At 34.8% G+C, this 19,480-nt stretch overlaps 5 protein-coding genes across 11 annotated transcripts; 3 read left to right on the forward strand and 2 right to left on the reverse strand.

Moving 5' to 3' along the window:
* On the forward strand, window positions 1–2,863 carry LOC104712390 (uncharacterized). 3 transcript variants are annotated; one of them, XM_010429288.2, is made up of 11 exons: window positions 1–581; window positions 815–902; window positions 1,062–1,153; window positions 1,231–1,349; window positions 1,435–1,550; window positions 1,655–1,782; window positions 1,890–1,976; window positions 2,107–2,167; window positions 2,260–2,300; window positions 2,426–2,546; window positions 2,646–2,863. In XM_010429288.2, the coding sequence occupies exons 1-11, from the start codon at window positions 214–216 to the stop codon at window positions 2,703–2,705; spliced, it is 1,281 nt and encodes a 426-aa protein (XP_010427590.1). In that variant the 5' UTR covers window positions 1–213; the 3' UTR covers window positions 2,706–2,863. The 3 variants fall into 3 exon arrangements, 2 of the variants coding, with proteins under 2 accessions (XP_010427590.1, XP_087323421.1); XR_015566984.1 differs by having other exon boundaries at window positions 78–581; window positions 1,645–1,782; XM_087467295.1 differs by having other exon boundaries at window positions 93–581; window positions 1,062–1,157.
* Window positions 2,864–3,248: 385 nt separating this feature from the next.
* Window positions 3,249–7,465, forward strand: LOC104712391 (agamous-like MADS-box protein AGL16). 5 transcript variants are annotated; one of them, XM_087467297.1, is made up of 8 exons: window positions 3,249–3,580; window positions 3,670–3,853; window positions 5,549–5,627; window positions 6,038–6,099; window positions 6,544–6,643; window positions 6,738–6,779; window positions 6,875–6,958; window positions 7,041–7,465. In XM_087467297.1, exons 2-8 carry the CDS (start codon window positions 3,672–3,674, stop codon window positions 7,209–7,211), a joined length of 720 nt encoding a protein of 239 aa, XP_087323423.1. In that variant the 5' UTR covers window positions 3,249–3,580; window positions 3,670–3,671; the 3' UTR covers window positions 7,212–7,465. The 5 variants fall into 5 exon arrangements, 4 of the variants coding, with proteins under 4 accessions (XP_087323423.1, XP_087323422.1, XP_087323424.1 ...); XM_087467296.1 differs by having other exon boundaries at window positions 3,380–3,580; window positions 3,663–3,853; XM_087467298.1 differs by having other exon boundaries at window positions 3,398–3,580; window positions 3,663–3,853; window positions 6,327–6,643.
* A 1,854-nt stretch (window positions 7,466–9,319) lies between these two features.
* Window positions 9,320–10,715, reverse strand: LOC104712392 (putative glucan endo-1,3-beta-glucosidase BG3). The gene is made up of 2 exons (XM_010429290.2): window positions 10,547–10,715; window positions 9,320–10,398 (listed from the first exon to the last, which is right to left on the reverse strand). The coding sequence occupies exons 1-2, from the start codon at window positions 10,638–10,640 to the stop codon at window positions 9,458–9,460; spliced, it is 1,035 nt and encodes a 344-aa protein (XP_010427592.2). The 5' UTR covers window positions 10,641–10,715; the 3' UTR covers window positions 9,320–9,457.
* Window positions 10,716–13,075: 2,360 nt separating this feature from the next.
* Window positions 13,076–13,977, forward strand: LOC104715743 (uncharacterized). The gene is made up of 4 exons (XM_010433122.1): window positions 13,076–13,118; window positions 13,262–13,635; window positions 13,776–13,817; window positions 13,909–13,977. Exons 1-4 carry the CDS (start codon window positions 13,076–13,078, stop codon window positions 13,975–13,977), a joined length of 528 nt encoding a protein of 175 aa, XP_010431424.1.
* A 224-nt stretch (window positions 13,978–14,201) lies between these two features.
* Window positions 14,202–15,545, reverse strand: LOC104712393 (putative glucan endo-1,3-beta-glucosidase BG3). The gene is made up of 2 exons (XM_010429291.3): window positions 15,416–15,545; window positions 14,202–15,278 (listed from the first exon to the last, which is right to left on the reverse strand). The coding sequence occupies exons 1-2, from the start codon at window positions 15,495–15,497 to the stop codon at window positions 14,344–14,346; spliced, it is 1,017 nt and encodes a 338-aa protein (XP_010427593.1). The 5' UTR covers window positions 15,498–15,545; the 3' UTR covers window positions 14,202–14,343.
* Window positions 15,546–19,480: the final 3,935 nt, after the last annotated feature.

Consider the following 19,480-nt stretch of genomic DNA (forward strand, 5'->3'; position numbering starts at 1 on the left):
GAATCCCATAGTTATCTTATTTCTTTTTTACTTTATTACTTTTGGCAAAAAGATAATAATTCTTTATATTGAAGTGTGTGATACGGAGTCGTATTGTTGTGAAGTGGCAAGTTCTATGCGCCTGCCTACACAGACTTGAAGAAGCGTTTAGCGAAAAGTCGAAGAAGCAAATCAATCCAGAGGCGGGGAACCAAAGTAGCCAACGGATCCGTCATGGCAGCTCGTAAGAGAGCTTCTTCAGTCACTAATTCGACCAAACCAGCTCCATCTAAACCTTCCCCGGCGGCGAAGAAGCAGAAAACCACTGTTCCCGGAGAGGGTTTCCGTCTCGCACCGCCGAAATTGGGCGTGATCTTTGTGATCTCTTCGCTTCTGTGTTCGATTTACCTTTACCTTCTCTGTTTCCACTACAATGTTGACGACGAGCTCAAGCGTCCGATTCTTATTAACGCTGGGCTTAGCTTGGTTGGGTTCTTTGTCACACTCAAATTGATTCCTGTGGCTGCTAGATACGTTCTCAGGCGTAATATGTTTGGCTTTGATATTAACAAAAGAGGCACTCCTCAAGGACAAGTTAAAGTGTTAGTTTTTTTTTCCCCTTTTGGATTAGTATTAGTGTTCATTGTTATATCTTGAAATAGATGTCTCTTAAGATTTGATTTTGTTGGGAGGGTGGAAAAGTATGAAGTGTCTCAGTTTCTAATTGATGGTCTATTACATGTTTAGGCTTTGATTTGATGATCTCTGTGACATGATCTGACTTGTGCGTGTGTCATTAGTAATTTTTGATGTGGTTATTCTTATTTCTTTGTAGGCCTGAGTCATTGGGAATTGTTGTCGGTATTGTCTTCTTGATTGTGGCGATAGTGTTTCAGTTCTTTAATTTCACAGAAGATTCAGTGGTAAGTGTTCTAATCTCAAAAGCTCAAGCTTTGATCATTCACTTCTTTTCTTCTGTTTTGCATATGTGTTTAAACTCAGCTGTTATGTCAAATGCAATATTACTGTGGACTTGGTAGCTATTAGCTCATTTATTGCTTTGATTCATTTCATTTGTGCAGTGGCTTGTGGAGTATAATGCAGCTCTGGCATCTATTTGCTTCATGATTTTGCTTGGATTTGTAGATGACGTCCTTGATGTGCCTTGGAGAGTGTAGGTGCAGTTCTTGTTTTGTTGGATTAAGTTCGTTCTTTATTTTTGTTCGCGTATTAATTCTTGTCAATTTGCAGGAAACTTCTCCTGCCATCTTTTGCAACCCTTCCTCTGCTGATGGCATATGCTGGACATACAACTATCGTCATACCGAAACCTCTAGTTTCTTTTGTTGGCTTGGAAGTGCTTGATCTAGGTACAATTCTTCTTGTATATAGTGTTAAACCCATCAGTAGCTATTTTCAAATTGATTTTCGTTAATTGTATTTGTATCGTGGCAGGACGGATATATAAGTTATATATGGCGCTACTTGCTGTCTTTTGCACAAATTCTATAAACATTCATGCTGGTCTGAATGGCCTTGAGATCGGTCAAACCGTAGTTATTGCAGCTGCTGTAAGTTCTGCAGTCAACATGCGTCTTAATTTGTTTTGTCCCAAAATTTTCCTCCGGTTGGTTTCTCTTAAGTAAATATATGATGCATTCTCAGTTACTTGTAGATCCTGATACATAATGTCATGCAAATCGGAGGATCTGTTGATACTGAGTATCATCAAGCTCATGCCTTCTCAATCTACCTTACTCAGCCGTTGATGGCAACATCACTGGCAATGCTTGCCTACAATTGGTAATACTTTCAACTTTCAAGTCCTTATCTCTTAAATCTATCAGGTAAACAAACAATGCGGATTGCTTTCTCTAACCACATTCATGTCGAATCTTTGGTGCTGTTAGGTACCCTTCTGCAGTTTTTGTTGGAGACACTTACACAGTCTTTGCCGGAATGACTATGGCGGTTGTTGGCATTCTTGGTCACTTCAGGTTTACTTCCAACCATACACGTCCATGTTTCCCTGTACTTACAGACTCATCATCTGCAGTTTTGCATTTAACTAAACTGTGAAGCCTGCACAGCTAACTAACTCCATCTTTTGGAAATTCTCTTTCGCAGTGAAACCCTCCTAATCTTTTTTCTTCCACAAGTGTTGAACTTTCTACTGTCGCTTCCACAGGTTTGATTGCCTTTCTCCATATATTACACTTTCTGTTGTTACTTTTCAGTTTGATGTCAAAGCATCTAACTTGCTTTGGTGTGACTGTTCAGCTTGCTGGCATTGTAAAATGTCCACGGCATCGTCTCCCCAAGTAAGCATTTTTTTGGTCATTTACATAAAAGTAACTCCAACACAGGACTCATCGTTACATAAAAGCAAACACATGACATGACTCTTTGTTGCTCTCTCTCTCTCTCTCTCTCTCTTTTGAACCAGGTTTGATCCAGCTACGGGACTGTTGACGGGAACAAAAGATGGGACACTGGTGAACGTCTACTTGAGGATATTTGGTAGGAAATCAGAAAAGTCGCTATGTATACATCTTCTTGTTTTCCAGGTAAAACTTGTTAATAATACCCATATCATCTCTAAATACAAGTTGGTTTGTTTGTCAGAGAAAGAGAGAAATCACAATTGTGTGTTATATATATTGCAGGGTCTAGCTTGCGCCTTTTGTTTCATGCTTCGACACTTCCTTGCTGGTTGGTACAAATAAAAATCCCTGCAACTAGAAGAATCTCTCTCTATATATAGACGGTGTTGTTCTTCGTTTCATCTCTCTGCCTTCACAAATGACACACACACACTGAGACAGAACTTGGTTTTTGTTTCATGTCCAATCTATATTAGTATCAATCACTTTAGTTTTACTTACATAGAGAGTTTCTCATCTAAGGCGAGTTTATCAAAAATGAACGAATTAGAACCATCAGTCTAAATTACACAAATCAATCATCATTCAATACAAGCGAAGACGGATTCGAACATTGTCCAGAGAACTAAATATATTTCTTCCTCATCTTAGCTAAAATAGATAATTTCTCCGTAGCTTCGTCAATATTGTTGTAAGCTTCTTCTTTATCAGTTGAAATTTTCTTTTAGAAACTTTGATAAAATATCCTTTTACTCGCATTATAGTTGTGAATTAAAGTATTATTAATTTTATTTTAGGACAAAAAAAAAAGAAAATGAAGAAGGAAAGTGCTTTGTATTTTCGGACAAGACTAGATAGACTAGTTGTCTGTCGTACGACGACGACAATAAAAGAAAGAGAAAAAAAGAATAGACCGGCCGGGTATCGAAAAAAGGAAAGGAAAGAAAAGAAACCCCCACTTATAGAATGCCAAGTGTCAGTATATAACAAGCGATCTATGTTTATATAGTAAGTGAGAAAGCCCTTTTAGCCCTAAATATCCCAAAATTTTATCATATGTTCTTTCCTTATGTGGCTCTCTCTACTACTCTTTCCCTTTCTCCTCCTTCGATCAACAACAACAACAGCTTAACCCACCAAATCTCTCAGCTGAACCGTTTCTCTTCTCACGTCCGGTTATCGGATTAGCCAGATCTCGTCTCAATTTCAAAAAAAAGGTATATAATTAATTCGATATTTTTTTTTTGTTGAATTCGGGAATTTGAAATTGACTATGATGATGATGTTTAATTTGTGGAGTTGAAAGAAATGGGAAGGGGAAAGATCGCGATAAAGAGGATCAATAACTCAACGAGCCGTCAGGTTACGTTCTCGAAGCGAAGGAATGGTTTGTTGAAGAAAGCTAAGGAGCTTGCGATTCTCTGCGATGCTGAGGTTGGTGTTATCATCTTCTCTAGCACCGGTCGCCTCTACGATTTCTCCAGCTCTAGGTACCCCCCCCTTTTCTTTCTTTTTTTGGTTGGTTGACTTTTTTTTTTTTTTTTTTTGGGTATTGGTATTGATCTCGATTTCTTGTTACTCCCTCTGTATCATAATACTTGATGTTTTAGAATTTTTACATGAATTAAGAAAAACATTTAATGTTTAGCAATAAATGTATTCTTCATTTATAATAACATATTTTTATAATTATTAACTAATAGTATTTCATCAAATTTTTAAATTCTCATTTAATGATTCTTGAAATTTGTAATTTCTTAGTATTAATTGATAAAAATATACAGAAAATCATCCTTTGTGATACAAGAAAAAATTCTAGAACATCAAGTATTCTGATACAGAGGGAGTAATTGTTTATCTGCAAATTTCCAATTGGTTTAGGGAAATTGAATTGTAGTAGATCAATTGAATTGGCTGAAAATTCCAAGTATAACTTACGGTTTAATTGAGAGATTCATAGATTAAAGGGCTTTGTAATTAAGGGAACATGAGAATGTGTGTTGTTGTGTTTTCTTGTTTTGTTTTGTTTTGTATGTATGTTTCTATGTTTGTTTGAGATGAGGGGAGCTTTAGATTGTGAGGTGTTTCTCGAAACATACTAATTTTGGTAGACACTTTTTCAGAAGAGGAAAGGTAGGGGTGTGGGGGGGAGAGAAAAGGAAAGTGGTTTGTGGTTGAAGAAACTCTTAACTCTCTCTCTCTCTCTCTCTGTCGCTCATAAACCACTTTTTTTAGTATTTGTCTTGTTGGTTTGGTTAGAGAGGGTTTTTTTTTGGGAAAGAATCGTCTCTTTTTCCACTATTCCTTTTTCTTTATTGGCAACTAGTTGGTGGGTTTGATGTACCTAAAATGAGCTGCAGCATTATCTTACCTTATTAATATACACAAGTGGGATGGGGGGAATCATTTCTGATTTCGTTGTCATCCATAATCAAGTTTTGCTTTTAAATTTATTCCACTTGCTCATTTGTTTAATGATATGTAGGACTATAGTCTTTCTTTTTGGATACATTTTTGCCTATTGTTATTAAAAAAAAACATTATATCATCAATCCCTTCTGATTTTCCTATTTTAGAAAAGGTTGAATATAATCTTTGCTCTTAGATCTGTTTCAGAGGGAGAATGCTTCTATCTTTGTTTTTGTTATTCTCTGTTTTTTTTGTTCATTTTTTTCAGTTCTCTGTTGTTAGAACTGGGTTCTGTCCTTTTTTTTTTTCTTTTTTTTTTTCTCTTCAATATAAAGATATCACAAACAGAAAACGAAAATGAATTTGTAACTTCCATCAGAAGTGTTACAGTAGAAACGAACAAAATATTAACTAGAAAGGTCGTCAGAAATAAATGTAATGGTTGCCTAATGCCTTAGATAAGAACAATATAAGAGCAATGGTCTAAAATGGTCCTTCATATTTATGTCTCACTATCTATACCCTGCTTCTGTGATTAGACTTGGCCACATTCTCTGCTGAAGCTTCATACATCATGTTAGCGAATCTGTATTTGAAATACAGAGAATCTTCATTCCATGTAGGCAAAGATGGTTTAGGGTAGACTAAAATCTGTTTTTAAGTAAAAAACTTTGACACTGAAAGTTGTAAGGAGAGATGTTGCAGTGGATGTTGCTTGGTTACCTTACCTACAAAACCACACTCTTCAACTATGCAACTACCTTTTTATTTGGCAGCATGAAGTCGGTCATAGAGAGATACACCGATGCCAAAGGGGAAACCAGTTCAGAAAATGACCCCGCTTCAGAAATTCAGGTACTCACTCTTTTTTTTGTTGCTCCTCCCTCTGTGGATCCCAACGAGTAATTCAAGGACCTAATTCTGTAATTGAGTAACGAATATACCAAACTTAGTAACATACTAAAACAGAGAAATTGTTATTGGTGCTTTTACTGATGTTAGCCTATTACAAATTCATTAGCATATCTCAACATTTTAATTCCTCTTCATATCAGACTTGCAGACCATATATACCACGCACCATATGCTGAATTAGAGTTTGCTATAAAACACAATACATGCCACCTGACCATCAGATTACATACATAATGTTGCATTTTTTTATTCAAGAATCCGTTCTAGACTAGATAACATATTAATCCTTTTACATAATACTTGTTTTCTCAGTTTCAATAACCTGAAAAATCATTTCTATTATATTCTAGTTCTGGCAAAAGGAGGCTGCGATTCTAAAGCGACAGCTACATAACTTGCAAGAAAACCACCGGTATGTTTTGCATCCTCTGAGTCTGTCAAACACTCTCGATAGGAGTATCAACTAGAACAGGGAATGATGTACTAACATGCAAAATGATAACATATATATATTCCAACTCCAAGGCTAGGGTTTTTAGAACCCAAAAGTATCCTACCATTTGCATAGGAAATTAGGAATGCAAGAATAAAAAGCCAAATGGATTAAAAATGTATTTCAACGTCTTAAGCTTATACCAGGATGCTGGATGTGGATGTTTTCCCCAAAATCACCACTGTATCTCTACCGCGTGCAGAGTTATATACCTCCATACATCTAAACCATCCATAAGAAGGACATAACCAGAAACTTTCACACTCCCCATTTGTTTGTTTTGTTTTTGGTGAATTTAGGAAATGTATATAGTAGTAGTAACTCTGGAAAGTATGTATATTCAGAAGAGCTTGTACTTGACAGGCAAATGATGGGGCAAGAACTCTCTGGACTAAGTGTAGACGATTTACAGAATTTGGAAAATCAGCTTGAACTGAGCCTTCGTGGCGTTCGAATGAAAAAGGTTTTGATGCTGTGACGATATGATGTCAATTTTTGGAACCATTTAAGAAGAAGTAATAGCTGTACTCTATCTACTCTTTTCTTGCCTTTTGCAGGATCAAATGTTAATCCAAGAAATACAAGAACTCAACCGAGAGGTGGGACTCTATAGTTACCGTAATTTATAGATTCTAGACATTTTCCAGAATGTTATAGCAAGCACAATGCTAATCTTTATCTTTTTCGGTTGCAGGGGAATCTCGTGCACCAAGAGAATTTAGACCTTCACAAGAAAGTAAACCTAATGCACCAACAGAATATGGAATTGCATGAAAAGGTACCTTTGGGAAGCATCTAGGAGTCACATGATAGAACATTTTTTCTCGTATCTGAGGATAATATGTGTGTGCTTATTCCAGGTTTCAGAGGTTGAGGGTGTGAAAATCACAAACAAAAATTCTCTTCTCACAAATGGTCTAGACATGAGAGATAACTCAAGCGAACATGTCCATCTTCAGCTCAGCCAACCGCAGCATGATGAGACGCATGCAAAAGCTATCCAACTCAACTACTTTTCCTTCATTGCATAATATTTGTGGTGTGCGTGTGTACATACGCACACACTTATGTTGATGACCTCGTCGGAATCATATCTCAGTTAACTGTAGCAGCTTGTCACTGCATAAGCAAAGATACATAAACATGATCAGTTTGCAATCCAATTTCTATTAAGCAAACACCAGCTTTGTAACTTTTTTAAAAAACTTGTTTCTCCCTGCAAAGCCTTGGTTTGGCGCTTAAGCATATTTTTGGGTGATCAAAGGAAATGAGTGTTGTTTTTTCACATAAAGTTGTACACTTACGTTGCATTCTAGCTTCCCATCCAAATCAATTTGTAAAATGTGAGTTAGTTAGCATTTTGGCAGTATGAATATATATTGCCATGTTCATTCCTAAACAATGAAGAGCTACACAACATTATAGCCAGGCGCTTATATTATTTTTCAAGTATACTTCTGTTTTTTTTTTTTTTTTTTGAACGATATACTCAATTTTAACATTAGTAATGAACATGGCAATATATATTCTATCAGCAAATCATCTAAGCTATACAGCTGAGGTTTACTATTTCTAATTAAGATTCTCAGTTGCAAGTCTTGGCAACTTCAAAATCCAACGAACAGACGGTCAGGATTGTCCGATGAGCATCGTCTTCTTCTCAGCAAGAGGAAAAAAAAAAAATCCAAACCACTCTCTCTATCTCTACGCTCCATTCCCTTTGACTTTTCAGTTCAATTTGATCAGTCTCAGATCTCGACGATGGCTGAGTTATGACCTTGGTTTTGATTATTTAAGCCTTACTACTAGAAATTTGGACTTGAAATTGCTTCGCTCTTCTCTGTCTGAACTGGTAGGGAATGATGTATGATTTCACCTTTGTGTAACACAATATAATTAAGAGTGTTGGCTGTAAAATGTTCTCTGCTTGTATCTGTGTGTGCTTTGAATCCTCTGTTGAGAGCTCTCTTTTAGATTCTCTGGGACTTATAGTGTCACTAGTGTCTAAATACGCTTTAGCATGTTGCAGTTTTTTGTAGTGAACGAGAAGCGCTGATTGGAACAGCTATGAAAACACTTGCTTCTCTAAGCTATACAGCTGAGCTGTGGTTTCAAAACCTTTTTTTGAGAAAACATCGACACCACTAATGGATGAGACCGCTTCCAATAAAGTGATTATCACAGAGCCAGTAGAGGAACTGGAACATGCAGCAAAGATCCACGACTTCTGTTTTGGCATTTCCTTATACATGGTACTACTTTGTGACTCACAGACTTAATTTCATTATGAGAGTATCTATTGTCAGGGTAACTCATTGGTGTTAATTCTTCTTCATATCAATTGCACTTTTTCTCAGGTCGTCTCGTTATGAGTGGAGAGCTTCAGTACCGGTGTCCTCTCTCTCTATGGTAGTGGCCTTCTAGTTCTTAGTACATTGAGCTTAAAGATTTAGCGACAGGGACAAGCAGGTAATATTATAGTTTATTGTCTGCAGGATTTTTTTTCTTTTTCTTGTAATCACTTCTTTTTATTTCATCAAGATATTACTGGTATCATACACTTGATAAGTGGATATATGAAAATCCATACAAGTATATACGGTGTAATGTTAAGAAGTGGCCATCTCTGAACCTAGATCATTATGTGCACATGAATGTCTGTTAAAATGTTTTTGTTATCTATGAAAGCTTCTGTGCTTAAAATTCTCATTAAACCCTGAAATTACAGTAACTTTCAGCATCGTCTTCTGGAAGAATTTCACAGCTTAAGCTGTGGTATTTATCATCTTTGTGATCATGCTGATTGTTTATTTTTACTTGCTTGACTTGAAATGCTTAATTTTGTACTATGCAGACTCAGAAGCTGATTCTGTCCGGGTTTTTTCGTTGTCGTCAGGTAAGAAATCATTTTTGTGATCTTTCAACAGACTCTGATGATATTTAGTGGATTCATGTAACCGTGTGTTTATGTCTTTTACATTGCAGTGCTTGCATGTTGTGTTTCTATTCATATGTGGTCCTTCATGTAACTCATTTTTTTTTTTTACTTCTACGAGTTGATGAGAACTATACTTGTACCTTGTTTGTGACCTGTTCTTTCCAGTGTCATAACATGGTAAGATTGTTTACTCTGCAAGTCTTAAGCCATTGTTACTTGATATTATTATTTTTCTTGTCTCATTATTCCTTGATATTACAACAAGTTCCCACTTTTTGGAAACCTTTACAATACAAACCATTTATCTCACACCACTTCATCGTAATGTGTTCAGGATTATTAGTTGAAATTGACACCATACTTAGGCTGTAGGTTCGGAAGAAACAGTCCCCAATGCTTCTCAATCTCGGGACCCTGCTTCAAATTCTCATCGTACAAAGCAAATATGTAAGTCTCTATAGCTTTCCCTGGCCTCCTCGGAGATCCACTCTTCACAGTTTTAATCAAATTGTTCACATAAGTCTTCGCATTGGCCACACTTGTGGCGGGTCCTCCCGCGGTAGGCCAACCGGTCTCGGACACCACGATCTCCACCGATCCGCCTCCAGCTTTCTCCAATGATGCGTAGACAGTGTCTAGGATTGCGTGGAAGAGGTTTCGGTATTGGTTATGTCCGTCAGTGACTATAGGGGACGGTGCGCTGAACAGAGCGTAGTCCAACCGAATGTCTTTCATGTTGTTCTTGTAGCTGATGTAAGGGTGGATATTCACGAGCAGAGGAGATTTCTTGCTTGCCAAGAAACTTATCACCGGCGCGATAAAGTTCCTAAATTCTGGCGTGAAGGTTCCACTTGACGGAGGAAACCCGGAAATGCCTCTGGTGTCTACAGAAGTCGAGACCTTGATCCCGAGGCCTGAAACCGCTCTATCGATGTTCTGCATGGCGGGGAGGAGAAACCTCGCAGCTGGGTCCGAGGGTTGCACCTCGTTCCCGACCGAGATGTAGCGGAATCTGACATTGTTATAGTTGCGGACGTTTTTGCGAACCCACGTGTCAGCTGCAGCTTGGCTGGAGGCAACAAGTTGGAGATCAGGGTTTGGAACACCTAGCAGGAGGTCGATGCGGGAGCCGCGGAGAGCGTTGAGAGCCTTGAGAGCCTCCTGGTTGGGGTCGTACAGCCGCATCCGCCTGATGTTCCGTTGTTGGTAAAGCGCCACGACTTGTGACGCAGGTCGCAAGTTGTTTCCATTTCTCCCGTAGCTCACTCCGATTTGACCAACTTCATTTGCAAATTAAGAATCATTAGTGAAAAACAATAAATCATTTTAATATTATACTGATCAAATTCTGAGAAGAAAATCTTATTAAAGAGAGTAGTGACTAGTGTGATAAATAATCAAACAATTAAAAAGAAAATTATGTTGAACCTGCGGTGTCGAAGAAGGAAGCCATTATGAAGCTCAGAAGAAGCAGCAACAGTGGTCTTGTGGCCAAGAAACTAGATCCATTACACATCTTCATGAAATAAGAATTTATAAAGATGATGTTACGAGAGAATGATTATTGTTATGCTTGTTGCAAACTTTATGTGTATATAAAATTCGTATAGCATTTTGCACCCAATTTATAGAGGGAATGGAGGGATTCAAGTCAATGAAATGTAACAAATTCTTTAACAAAAAATAAAAAAAAGAAATGTAACAAATTCAAGTCATCACTATTCACTCGTTTTGGAATGTTATTCATGTCAATGAAATGTAACAAATTAAAGTCATCACTATTCACTAGTTTTGGATTGTTATTAATTAAATAAACCACAGTTCATAAATACTCCCTCTGTTCCTAATAAATTGATGTTTTAGGATTTATTTGTGTTCCTAAAAGATTAATTTTGTAGATTAAAAAACTAAAATCATTTTTCTACTTTATGCTTTTTTACACGTGTCATTTATCTAATGGTTTATATTTTATCTATCTACCAAAAAATAATTATAAGTTCATTTATAAATAAAAATTAAAATTTTTCTTAATATGTGTGATAAGGCAAAACATCAATCTATTAAAGACAAATAAAGTATCTTTCTAAAATACAGTAAAACCTCTATAAATTAATAATATTTTGGCCATGACATTTTATTAATTTATCGTGATATTAATAATAATTATTATTTTATAGTGTATATTAATAATTATTAATGAATTTATAAATATATTTTGATTGTTTAAATTTTTCAAAATTATGAATTGAGACAAATTTAGCAAAAATAAGATTAGACTTTTGAATGTTGTATATTTATGGTTTTGAAATTGAATTTATAATATTTAGATTACATTATTGACAATAAATTATAAATACTCTAGATAAATTCATGTATACACATGACATATATAAAGTTAAATTTATCAATAATAATATCAATTGTCGAGTTTTAATAGTCCATCAAACTATCAAAATGTAAATAATGCATATCTAAAAATTAAAAGTTTTTAAATTTTTTAGCTATTTTTATGACATGTCATGTCATAGAGTATTTTATGTCATTATAGTTTGAAAACACAAAATATAATGTAATAATTGTTTTATAGAAATGAGCTTTAGAAGAACCATACATTATTATATCAGCATATATATATATATATATATATATATATATATATATATATATTTACATGATTATTAATTTATGATATTATTGAGATCATATTTTACATTGAGATTTCAAAAAAATATTATCATATTATCTTATCGATTTTTTTTTTTAGGTTGGTCTTGGGACCACCAAAAATAATTAATTTACTATGATATATCCCGTGCTTAAATCACGGGTCAAAATTTTTTAAAAAATTATAATATAATAATAAAAATTATTGTTTTTTTTAATTATTTTGTTTGAGATAATATTTATTTTTAATTGTTATGTAGATCTATTAGTCTATTTGAATACTAATTATTTTAGAATATTATAGTATTTTATTTTTGACGTATTATTACAGTTTTATATTGTTTATTTGTTGTATTTGCATCATATTTTGTGAAATAGAAAATAGAAATTTTAATATTATAATTGTGAGTAAATAAAAATTATTAATTTATCATCTATATAAATTTAGTTTTACCAAATGTGTGATATATTACTAAATTTATATAGATGATAAATTAATAATTTTTATTTACTCACAACTATAATTATTAATTTATCATCTATATAAATTTAGTAATATATCACACATTAACGAAGATATATTACTCAATGTATGGAAATTAAAACACACATTTTCATACATTGAGTAATATATCTTCGTTTAAAAAAAATTCAAATCACAACATATGCAGAAAAATATGCATTTTATTAATTATAAGTATTATATGAAAGTTCTAAACAATGTGTAAATAAAATAAAATAAAGATGATAGGAGAATCATAATTTGAAATCTTAACAAAATCTTCGAATTAAGTTATTAAAAATAATTGTATTGTATACTTGGATATAAAATCTTAGTTTTTAAAATTCTGATTGGTTTATATATTTAAAAAAATTAGTAATTTCGTCCATAATTTATTAGAGAGAGAAAATATATTTTTAGATTTTTTAATATTTGATATGTGAGTATTTTTTATTTTTTATTTAATTATATTTATTTAAATTAGTTAATTAAGCTTATTTAATTTAGTCTAATGGCAATTGAATGTAATTTTTTACACATTTTAAGGTTAGTTTCATATTTGTACTTATCAATTAATATAGTAGGATAATGTTTCTGAATTTCATATTTTTACTGTATATCTAGTTATCTACTTTGGCTTTTGAAGAAGTTCTATGAATGTGAGGTTTCAGTTTTCCATACACGTAGCTTTCAATAGGCCTAACTAGGTCGACACTAAAATAAGTCATAGTATTCATTAATTATTTGAGATTTGGGTATCTGATATTGGGGCTACGGAGATAGAGGATTCAATGGTTCCAACTTTCTTGGAACGTGAGGGTTCAATGAGCTTCAGTAATTAGAAATTTAGAATCATGGGCTAATATCCATTGTAGATTTTAGTTTGCATTGAGTGGTTTGGGTTCGAAAGAGCACACTGACACATAGTACTTTGGATAGTGAGTAAGAATGTTTTGGGGAATTAATATTGGTTACAGGTGCATGTCCTCAACGTATAGCGAGGCGAGGAAATTATGGTGCATTCTTGATAGATAATCTTCCTTTGGTGAAATCACCTGTTGAAAAGTTAGCTCAGAATCTTAATGTTCCTGTCTCCTGTAAGATCCGGATTTCCCAAACCTTCAAGATATACGCCAAGATGCTAGAAGATGCTGGTTGCTCGCTGCTAGCTGTTCACGGCCGAACAAGGGATGAGAAGCCATCAAAGGAAGTGAAAGACGCTTTGAGGATCCCTGTTCTAGCGAATGGGAATGTAAGATGTATCGAAGATGTTGATAACTGCATTGAAGAGACGGGTGTTGAAGGTGTTCTTTCCGCTGAGACGCTTCTTGAAAACCCGGCGGTCTTTGATGTGGGTTTAGAATAGCTGAATGGGCAGCGGATAATGAAAAAGAGGGTTTCGTCAATGAATAGCTAAACCCGGCGGTCTTAACGCTAATTGTTTATTTTTACTTGCTTGACTTGAAATGCTTAATTTTGTATACTATGCAGACTCAGAAGCTGATTCTGTCTGGACTTTTTTGTTGTCGTCAGGTAAGATATCCTTTTTGTGATCTTCAACAGACGACTCTGATGATACTTAGTGGATTCATGTAACCGTGTGTTTATGTCTTTTACATTGCAGTGCTTGCATGTTGTGTTTCTATTCATATGTCCAAAGAAATTGAAACCATCTGCTAGTCCTTCATACTGAAGAGAGATCACATAGATTAGATAACGAAGAACGGGCGTCTTATCTCTTTTGATGACTGGTGTGTTGGATTCCTTGTGTAATTTTGTGTACTTTTTCGAGTTGATAAATATACTTGTTTGTGAATTGTGACCTGTTCTTTCCACTGCCAGAATCTGAACTTTTGTCTTTCTTACTGGTGAGATGCTATGATTGTGTTTACTTTTAAGTCTTAAGCGAATTAGAAATGTTCAATGTTCATTTTATTATTTTTCTAGTCTCATTATTCCTTAATATTACAACAACAACAACAAGTTCCCACTCTTTGGAAACCTTTACAATACAAAGTATTTATCTCATACCACTTCATTTTTTAAGTGTTCAAGGATATTAGTTGAAATTGACATCATACTTAGACTGTAGGTTCGGAAGAAACAGTCCCCAAAACTTCTCAATCTCGGGACCCTGCTTCAAATTCTCATCGTACAAAGCAAATATGTAAGTCTCTATTGCTTTCCCTGGCCTCCTCGGAGATCCACTCTTCACAGTTTGAATCAAATTGTTCACATAAGTCCTTGCATTTTCGACACTCGTGGCGGCTCCTCCTCCCGCGGTCGGCCAACCGCTCTCGGACACCACGATCTCCACCGATCCGCCTCCAGCTTTCTCTAATGATGCGTAAACAGTGTCTAACATTGCGTGGAAGAGGTTTCGGTATTGGTTTTGTCCGTCAGTGACTACAGTGGAAGGTGCGGTGAACAGAGTGTAGTCTAAACGGATGTCTCTCGTGTTTCCTGTGTAGCTGAAGTAAGGGTAGAGATTCACGAGCAGAGGAGATTGCTTGCTTGCCAAGAAACTTATCACCGGTGCGATAAAGTTCCTAAATTCTGGCGTGAAGGTCCCACTTGACGGAGGAAACCCGGAAGTGCCTATGGTGTCTATAGCTGTCGAGACCTTGATCCCGAGGCCTGAAACCGCTCTCTCGATGTTCTGCATCGCGGGTAGGACAAACCTCGCATTTGGGTCCGAGGGATGCACCTCGTTCCCGACCGAGATGTAGCGGAATCTGACACCGTTATAGTTGCGGACGTTGTTGCGGACCCAGGTGTCGGCTGCAGCTTGGCTGGAAGCAACATATCCGAGATCACGGTTTGGAACACCTAGCAAGAGGTCGATGTTGGAGCCGCGGAGAGCATTGAGAGCCTCCGTGTTGGGTTCGTACAGCCGCATCCGCCGAATGTTCCGTCGTTGGTAAAGTGCCACGACTTCTGACGCAGGTCTCAAGTTGTTTCCATTTCTCCCGTAGCACACTCCGATTTGCCCAACTTCATTTGCGAATTACGATTCATTAGTGAAAAGAATTTAAAAAAATCTAAATCAAATTCTGAAAAGAAAAAAAAAACGAATTCTAAAGAGAGTAGTGAGATGATCATCAATAAATTGAAAGAAAATTATATTGAACCTGCGGTGTCGAAGAAGGAACCCATTATGAAGCTGAGAAGAAGTAGAGAGGCTAAGAGACTCGATCCATTACACATCTTCATGAAATAACAATTTATAGAGTTAAGAGAGTGTATTATAGTTGTGCACTTATGCTTGCAACTTTATGTATTTAAAATTGAAGCATTTTGCGCCCAATTTATAGAGGGCATGGAGGGATTCAAGTCAATGAAATGAAACAAAGTCATCACGTCATACCAATATCATCACTAGTTTTGGAATGCTATTCATTAAATCACCGTTCATAAAATATCTTTCTAATATATATTTTGCTTTGAAAAGTCTAAGAATGTGAGTTTTCTATACACGTAGCTTTCAATAGGCCTAACTAGCTCGACGCTAAAATCTCAAATATTTAAGAGAATTGGTTAGAAATGCCCTTTTTGGTATATCTTTTTTCAACAATGCCCTATTTTTTGAACATTTTCATTTTTACCATTTTTTACACAATTACCCTATGTTAAATTAATTTTTAGAATTTGTGTTTTAGGTTTGGGTTCCCAATTTACATTTAGGGTATAGTTTTTAAGGGATAACGTTTAGTATTTGAGATTTAGGGTTTATAATTTTGTCATTTTATATATTAAAAATGCGTATTTTGAAAATAGACACCATGAAAGGATATTTTTGAAAAATGACATAGAAAAAATGTTATTTTTGAAAATCCTCCAATGAATACTAGTGTATTAACTTAACTTTTAACAAATAGGCCGCCTGTTCAACTCAAACTATCTTAAGGTATCGAAATTATGAATCACTAATCTTTCAGACCAAATACGGTTTAAGAATTTCTGTTAATCATCCATTAATAGTTTGCACCCAAAAAAAAAAAAACCATCCATTAATAGTTTAGACATCGCAAATTTTTAGAATAGTTGATACCCCTCCCCTACACACCTCAATAAAGTCTTAAGATTAAATGCGATGAGGACTCTCGTTTTGGAATCATATATGGTACAAGCCGTTAATCACACGTCGATCGTGGACCATTGAAATTGTATCGTTACGTCATTAGACCAACTGGCCATCATCAATTATGGTTAGATCACTTACATTTTTACTTATATTCTTTTCACCTGCGATGACTTGCATTTACTATAGAATCAACAATGTATACTTGAATCAAAATGATATCATACTAAATTTCATACACTTCCAAACTAAAACCAATTAATTTAATATAATGAAAATTATGAAATCATAAGTTTATTGTATATTGGTAATAATAGCAGTGTTTACATTGTTAGTTTTTTTGTAAAGTTAAAATTACTTTACATCCCTTCTAACTTCTGATGGAGATCCTAATTATATCGAAGCCATCAATGACACTTTTAATCAATTGCTAAATTGTAAAACCTAAAGTTAATTGAGACATTATTATGATAAAAAGGGTAAAAATACGAAATTTCTATGTGTACGTTCTGTCTAGACATTCTAACAAAGATTGTGTTCACAACAATGGGTTTCATCACTGGTCTTCCTACAATAAAATTTGCGACAGATTAATAAATTTAAAATGCATAGCCAATTCTCATTATAATTATATAATATTGTAGAAACTATAATGGATTTGCCATCATTATACAAGAAATATATATGGTAGAAAATATAATGGATTGGCCATTAAAAAAATTAGTGGCTATAAGCCTAAAATTTGACCGAAAAATTTCTTGCTACATCAAGATTGATACACAGTTTTCTTTTGACACTGGTTTCAAGTATATATATGATTACAGTATAACACTGGTTTCTTAAACCGTTTATAACCCAACAGTTGAAGCGAATATACTTATATACATAATTGCTTCATCGTCTAAAAAATTATTATTCTGCATGTGTGAGATACATCATACAATGTATTCTCAATACCAACTAGATCACAGTTGCCTAGAAAATCAATATAAAAAATATAAGTGGTTAAATTAGTATAAAACTCAGACCACAAAATTGAGTTTGGGACTATACACCTAAGATCACAATCATGAAAGGACGTGTGTTGTGTTGTGTAGTAATACTAAACAGCCAAAGAAAATTCTCGGTGTCGAGTTCAGTTGGATGACAAAAATAGACACCGACAAAAATAAATCAATGGTAACGACTTTTCTTTGGTATAGTGTTGGTGATGGCTTGATGGCTATGCTCATGCATATGTAAGTCGGACCCTATCAGTTTCCGATTTAAATTATCAAAATTGTTAGGTATAAGCATAACATTAGTTACGTAATGTATTTCAATGGGTAAGACCGCGCGGTACATTATCAGGATACTCGAAACCTAAAATTTATAGGATTTTTAGGTTTAATATAAAAACTATTGGTTTAGAAACAAAATTCTGGATGTGAATTCTGGTTCATCAAACTCAGATTTAGATATATCATACTCCAATTAATATGAATATGGTATACTATATATGCGATAGTGAAGCGTAGAGGTTTAAGCGTAAAGGAGATTTCTTGTTTACCAAGAAACGTATGATTGGTAGCACCTTAACTTCTCCTTTAAACGAACCTTTCGAAGGTGAGTAAGATTAATATTTTATCAATCTTCGGATATATAATTATTAGAAGAATAGTCTCATAAAGCTCAAGCAGATAGTGATATAGTAAATTAAAATCATATATATGTTAATATGTTATATTCCCTAGCTAGCTATAAGCAGACCTGCGGTATATGTACTGACGAAGAATAGACTGAAGAGAAGAGTGGTAACAACACCAAGAAATGGAGATCCATGGTTTAGGTTAGAGAGAGATTTTACCTTATAAGGGAATTAAGAGAAGTCGAAATAGTTAATTGCTATTATATACGTTTATATATCCTAAGATTCCTAACACATGCACATATATACTCAAATGGGCAATATGTACAATATACCGGATAAGCAATAAGGAAAATACGTGTTGGTATATCTTAATAACTAATATAATGATATCAGATACGGTATCTACACATACGAGACTGAAAGAGAGACATTTGTCTCTTCGTAAGTCCACTTGGTGCAACTTGCAAGTCAAGCAACGCGTGGAGTTTTATTAGTGTTCAAAATAGTTGAAAGCCGGTAGGGAATACATAGGAAAAGGCAGGCAACGATTGAAATCAACTAAGGAATAGGCCTATAGGGACGAAACGACTTGAATTCATTAGGGTTTCGGGTTTTAAGTTTTATATATAAAGTAGGAATTAGGGTTGTCTAATATAAGAGAATTGAATATAACCTAAGTTAATTTAAAAAATAATAATTTGAACTAAGGATACAGTTAAATAACGTATCTGAATTGAACGTAACGCATGAAAATTGTAAAGAATAACGCATGAGCGTCAACTCTTGGTAAGAAAAAAAAAACAAATCACATCATATAAAACTTATGGGTTCTTCTTTAATTAAGCTTTGTTGTTCATTGTGTTTATTGCTACGTGGTCGTTAAGGGGCAGTGTGCTTAATGATATAGTACCGGAAAAGAAGACTTTCAGTCTTGACTCCTGAGTCGTTGCACCGTACGATTTGTTGCATGTGGCCATGTGCGGTGGATGCGGACAAGTCTTTCCTTTTTTTCTCTCCGATATTTACGCGAGGTCTTTTACACATTTACAACTAATAATAATGGGCCTCAAACGAATTGAGCCCAACAAAGATCCTGAGACAAATCTGAGGCCACGTGAAAGCTAAACGAAAATCGAAGCATAAACCAACTAAATCGAAATTATCATATGCGCGTAAGTCTAGCGTCTTGCCAACATTATAATGTTTTTTTTTTTGTTTTATCGTCCAATTACGCGCATATGATAATTTCGATTTAGTTGGTTTATATTTATAATGTTGGACGACAAAAATAAACCAATGGTGATGGATTTTATTGTTTTGGGTATAATGTTGGTGATGATGGCTTTTCTTTAGTATAGTGTTGGTGATGGACTTGATGGCTATGTTCATGCATATGTGTCGGTCCCTATCAGTTCCGGATTTAAATTATCAGAATTGTTATTAGATATAAGCACAACACTAAATACATGTTTGGTTCAGATAATG

This window comes from Camelina sativa, chromosome 9 (genome assembly GCF_030686135.1).
Source record: "Camelina sativa cultivar CO46 ecotype springtype chromosome 9, ASM3068613v1".
Taxonomy (NCBI): Eukaryota; Viridiplantae; Streptophyta; class Magnoliopsida; order Brassicales; family Brassicaceae; genus Camelina; species Camelina sativa.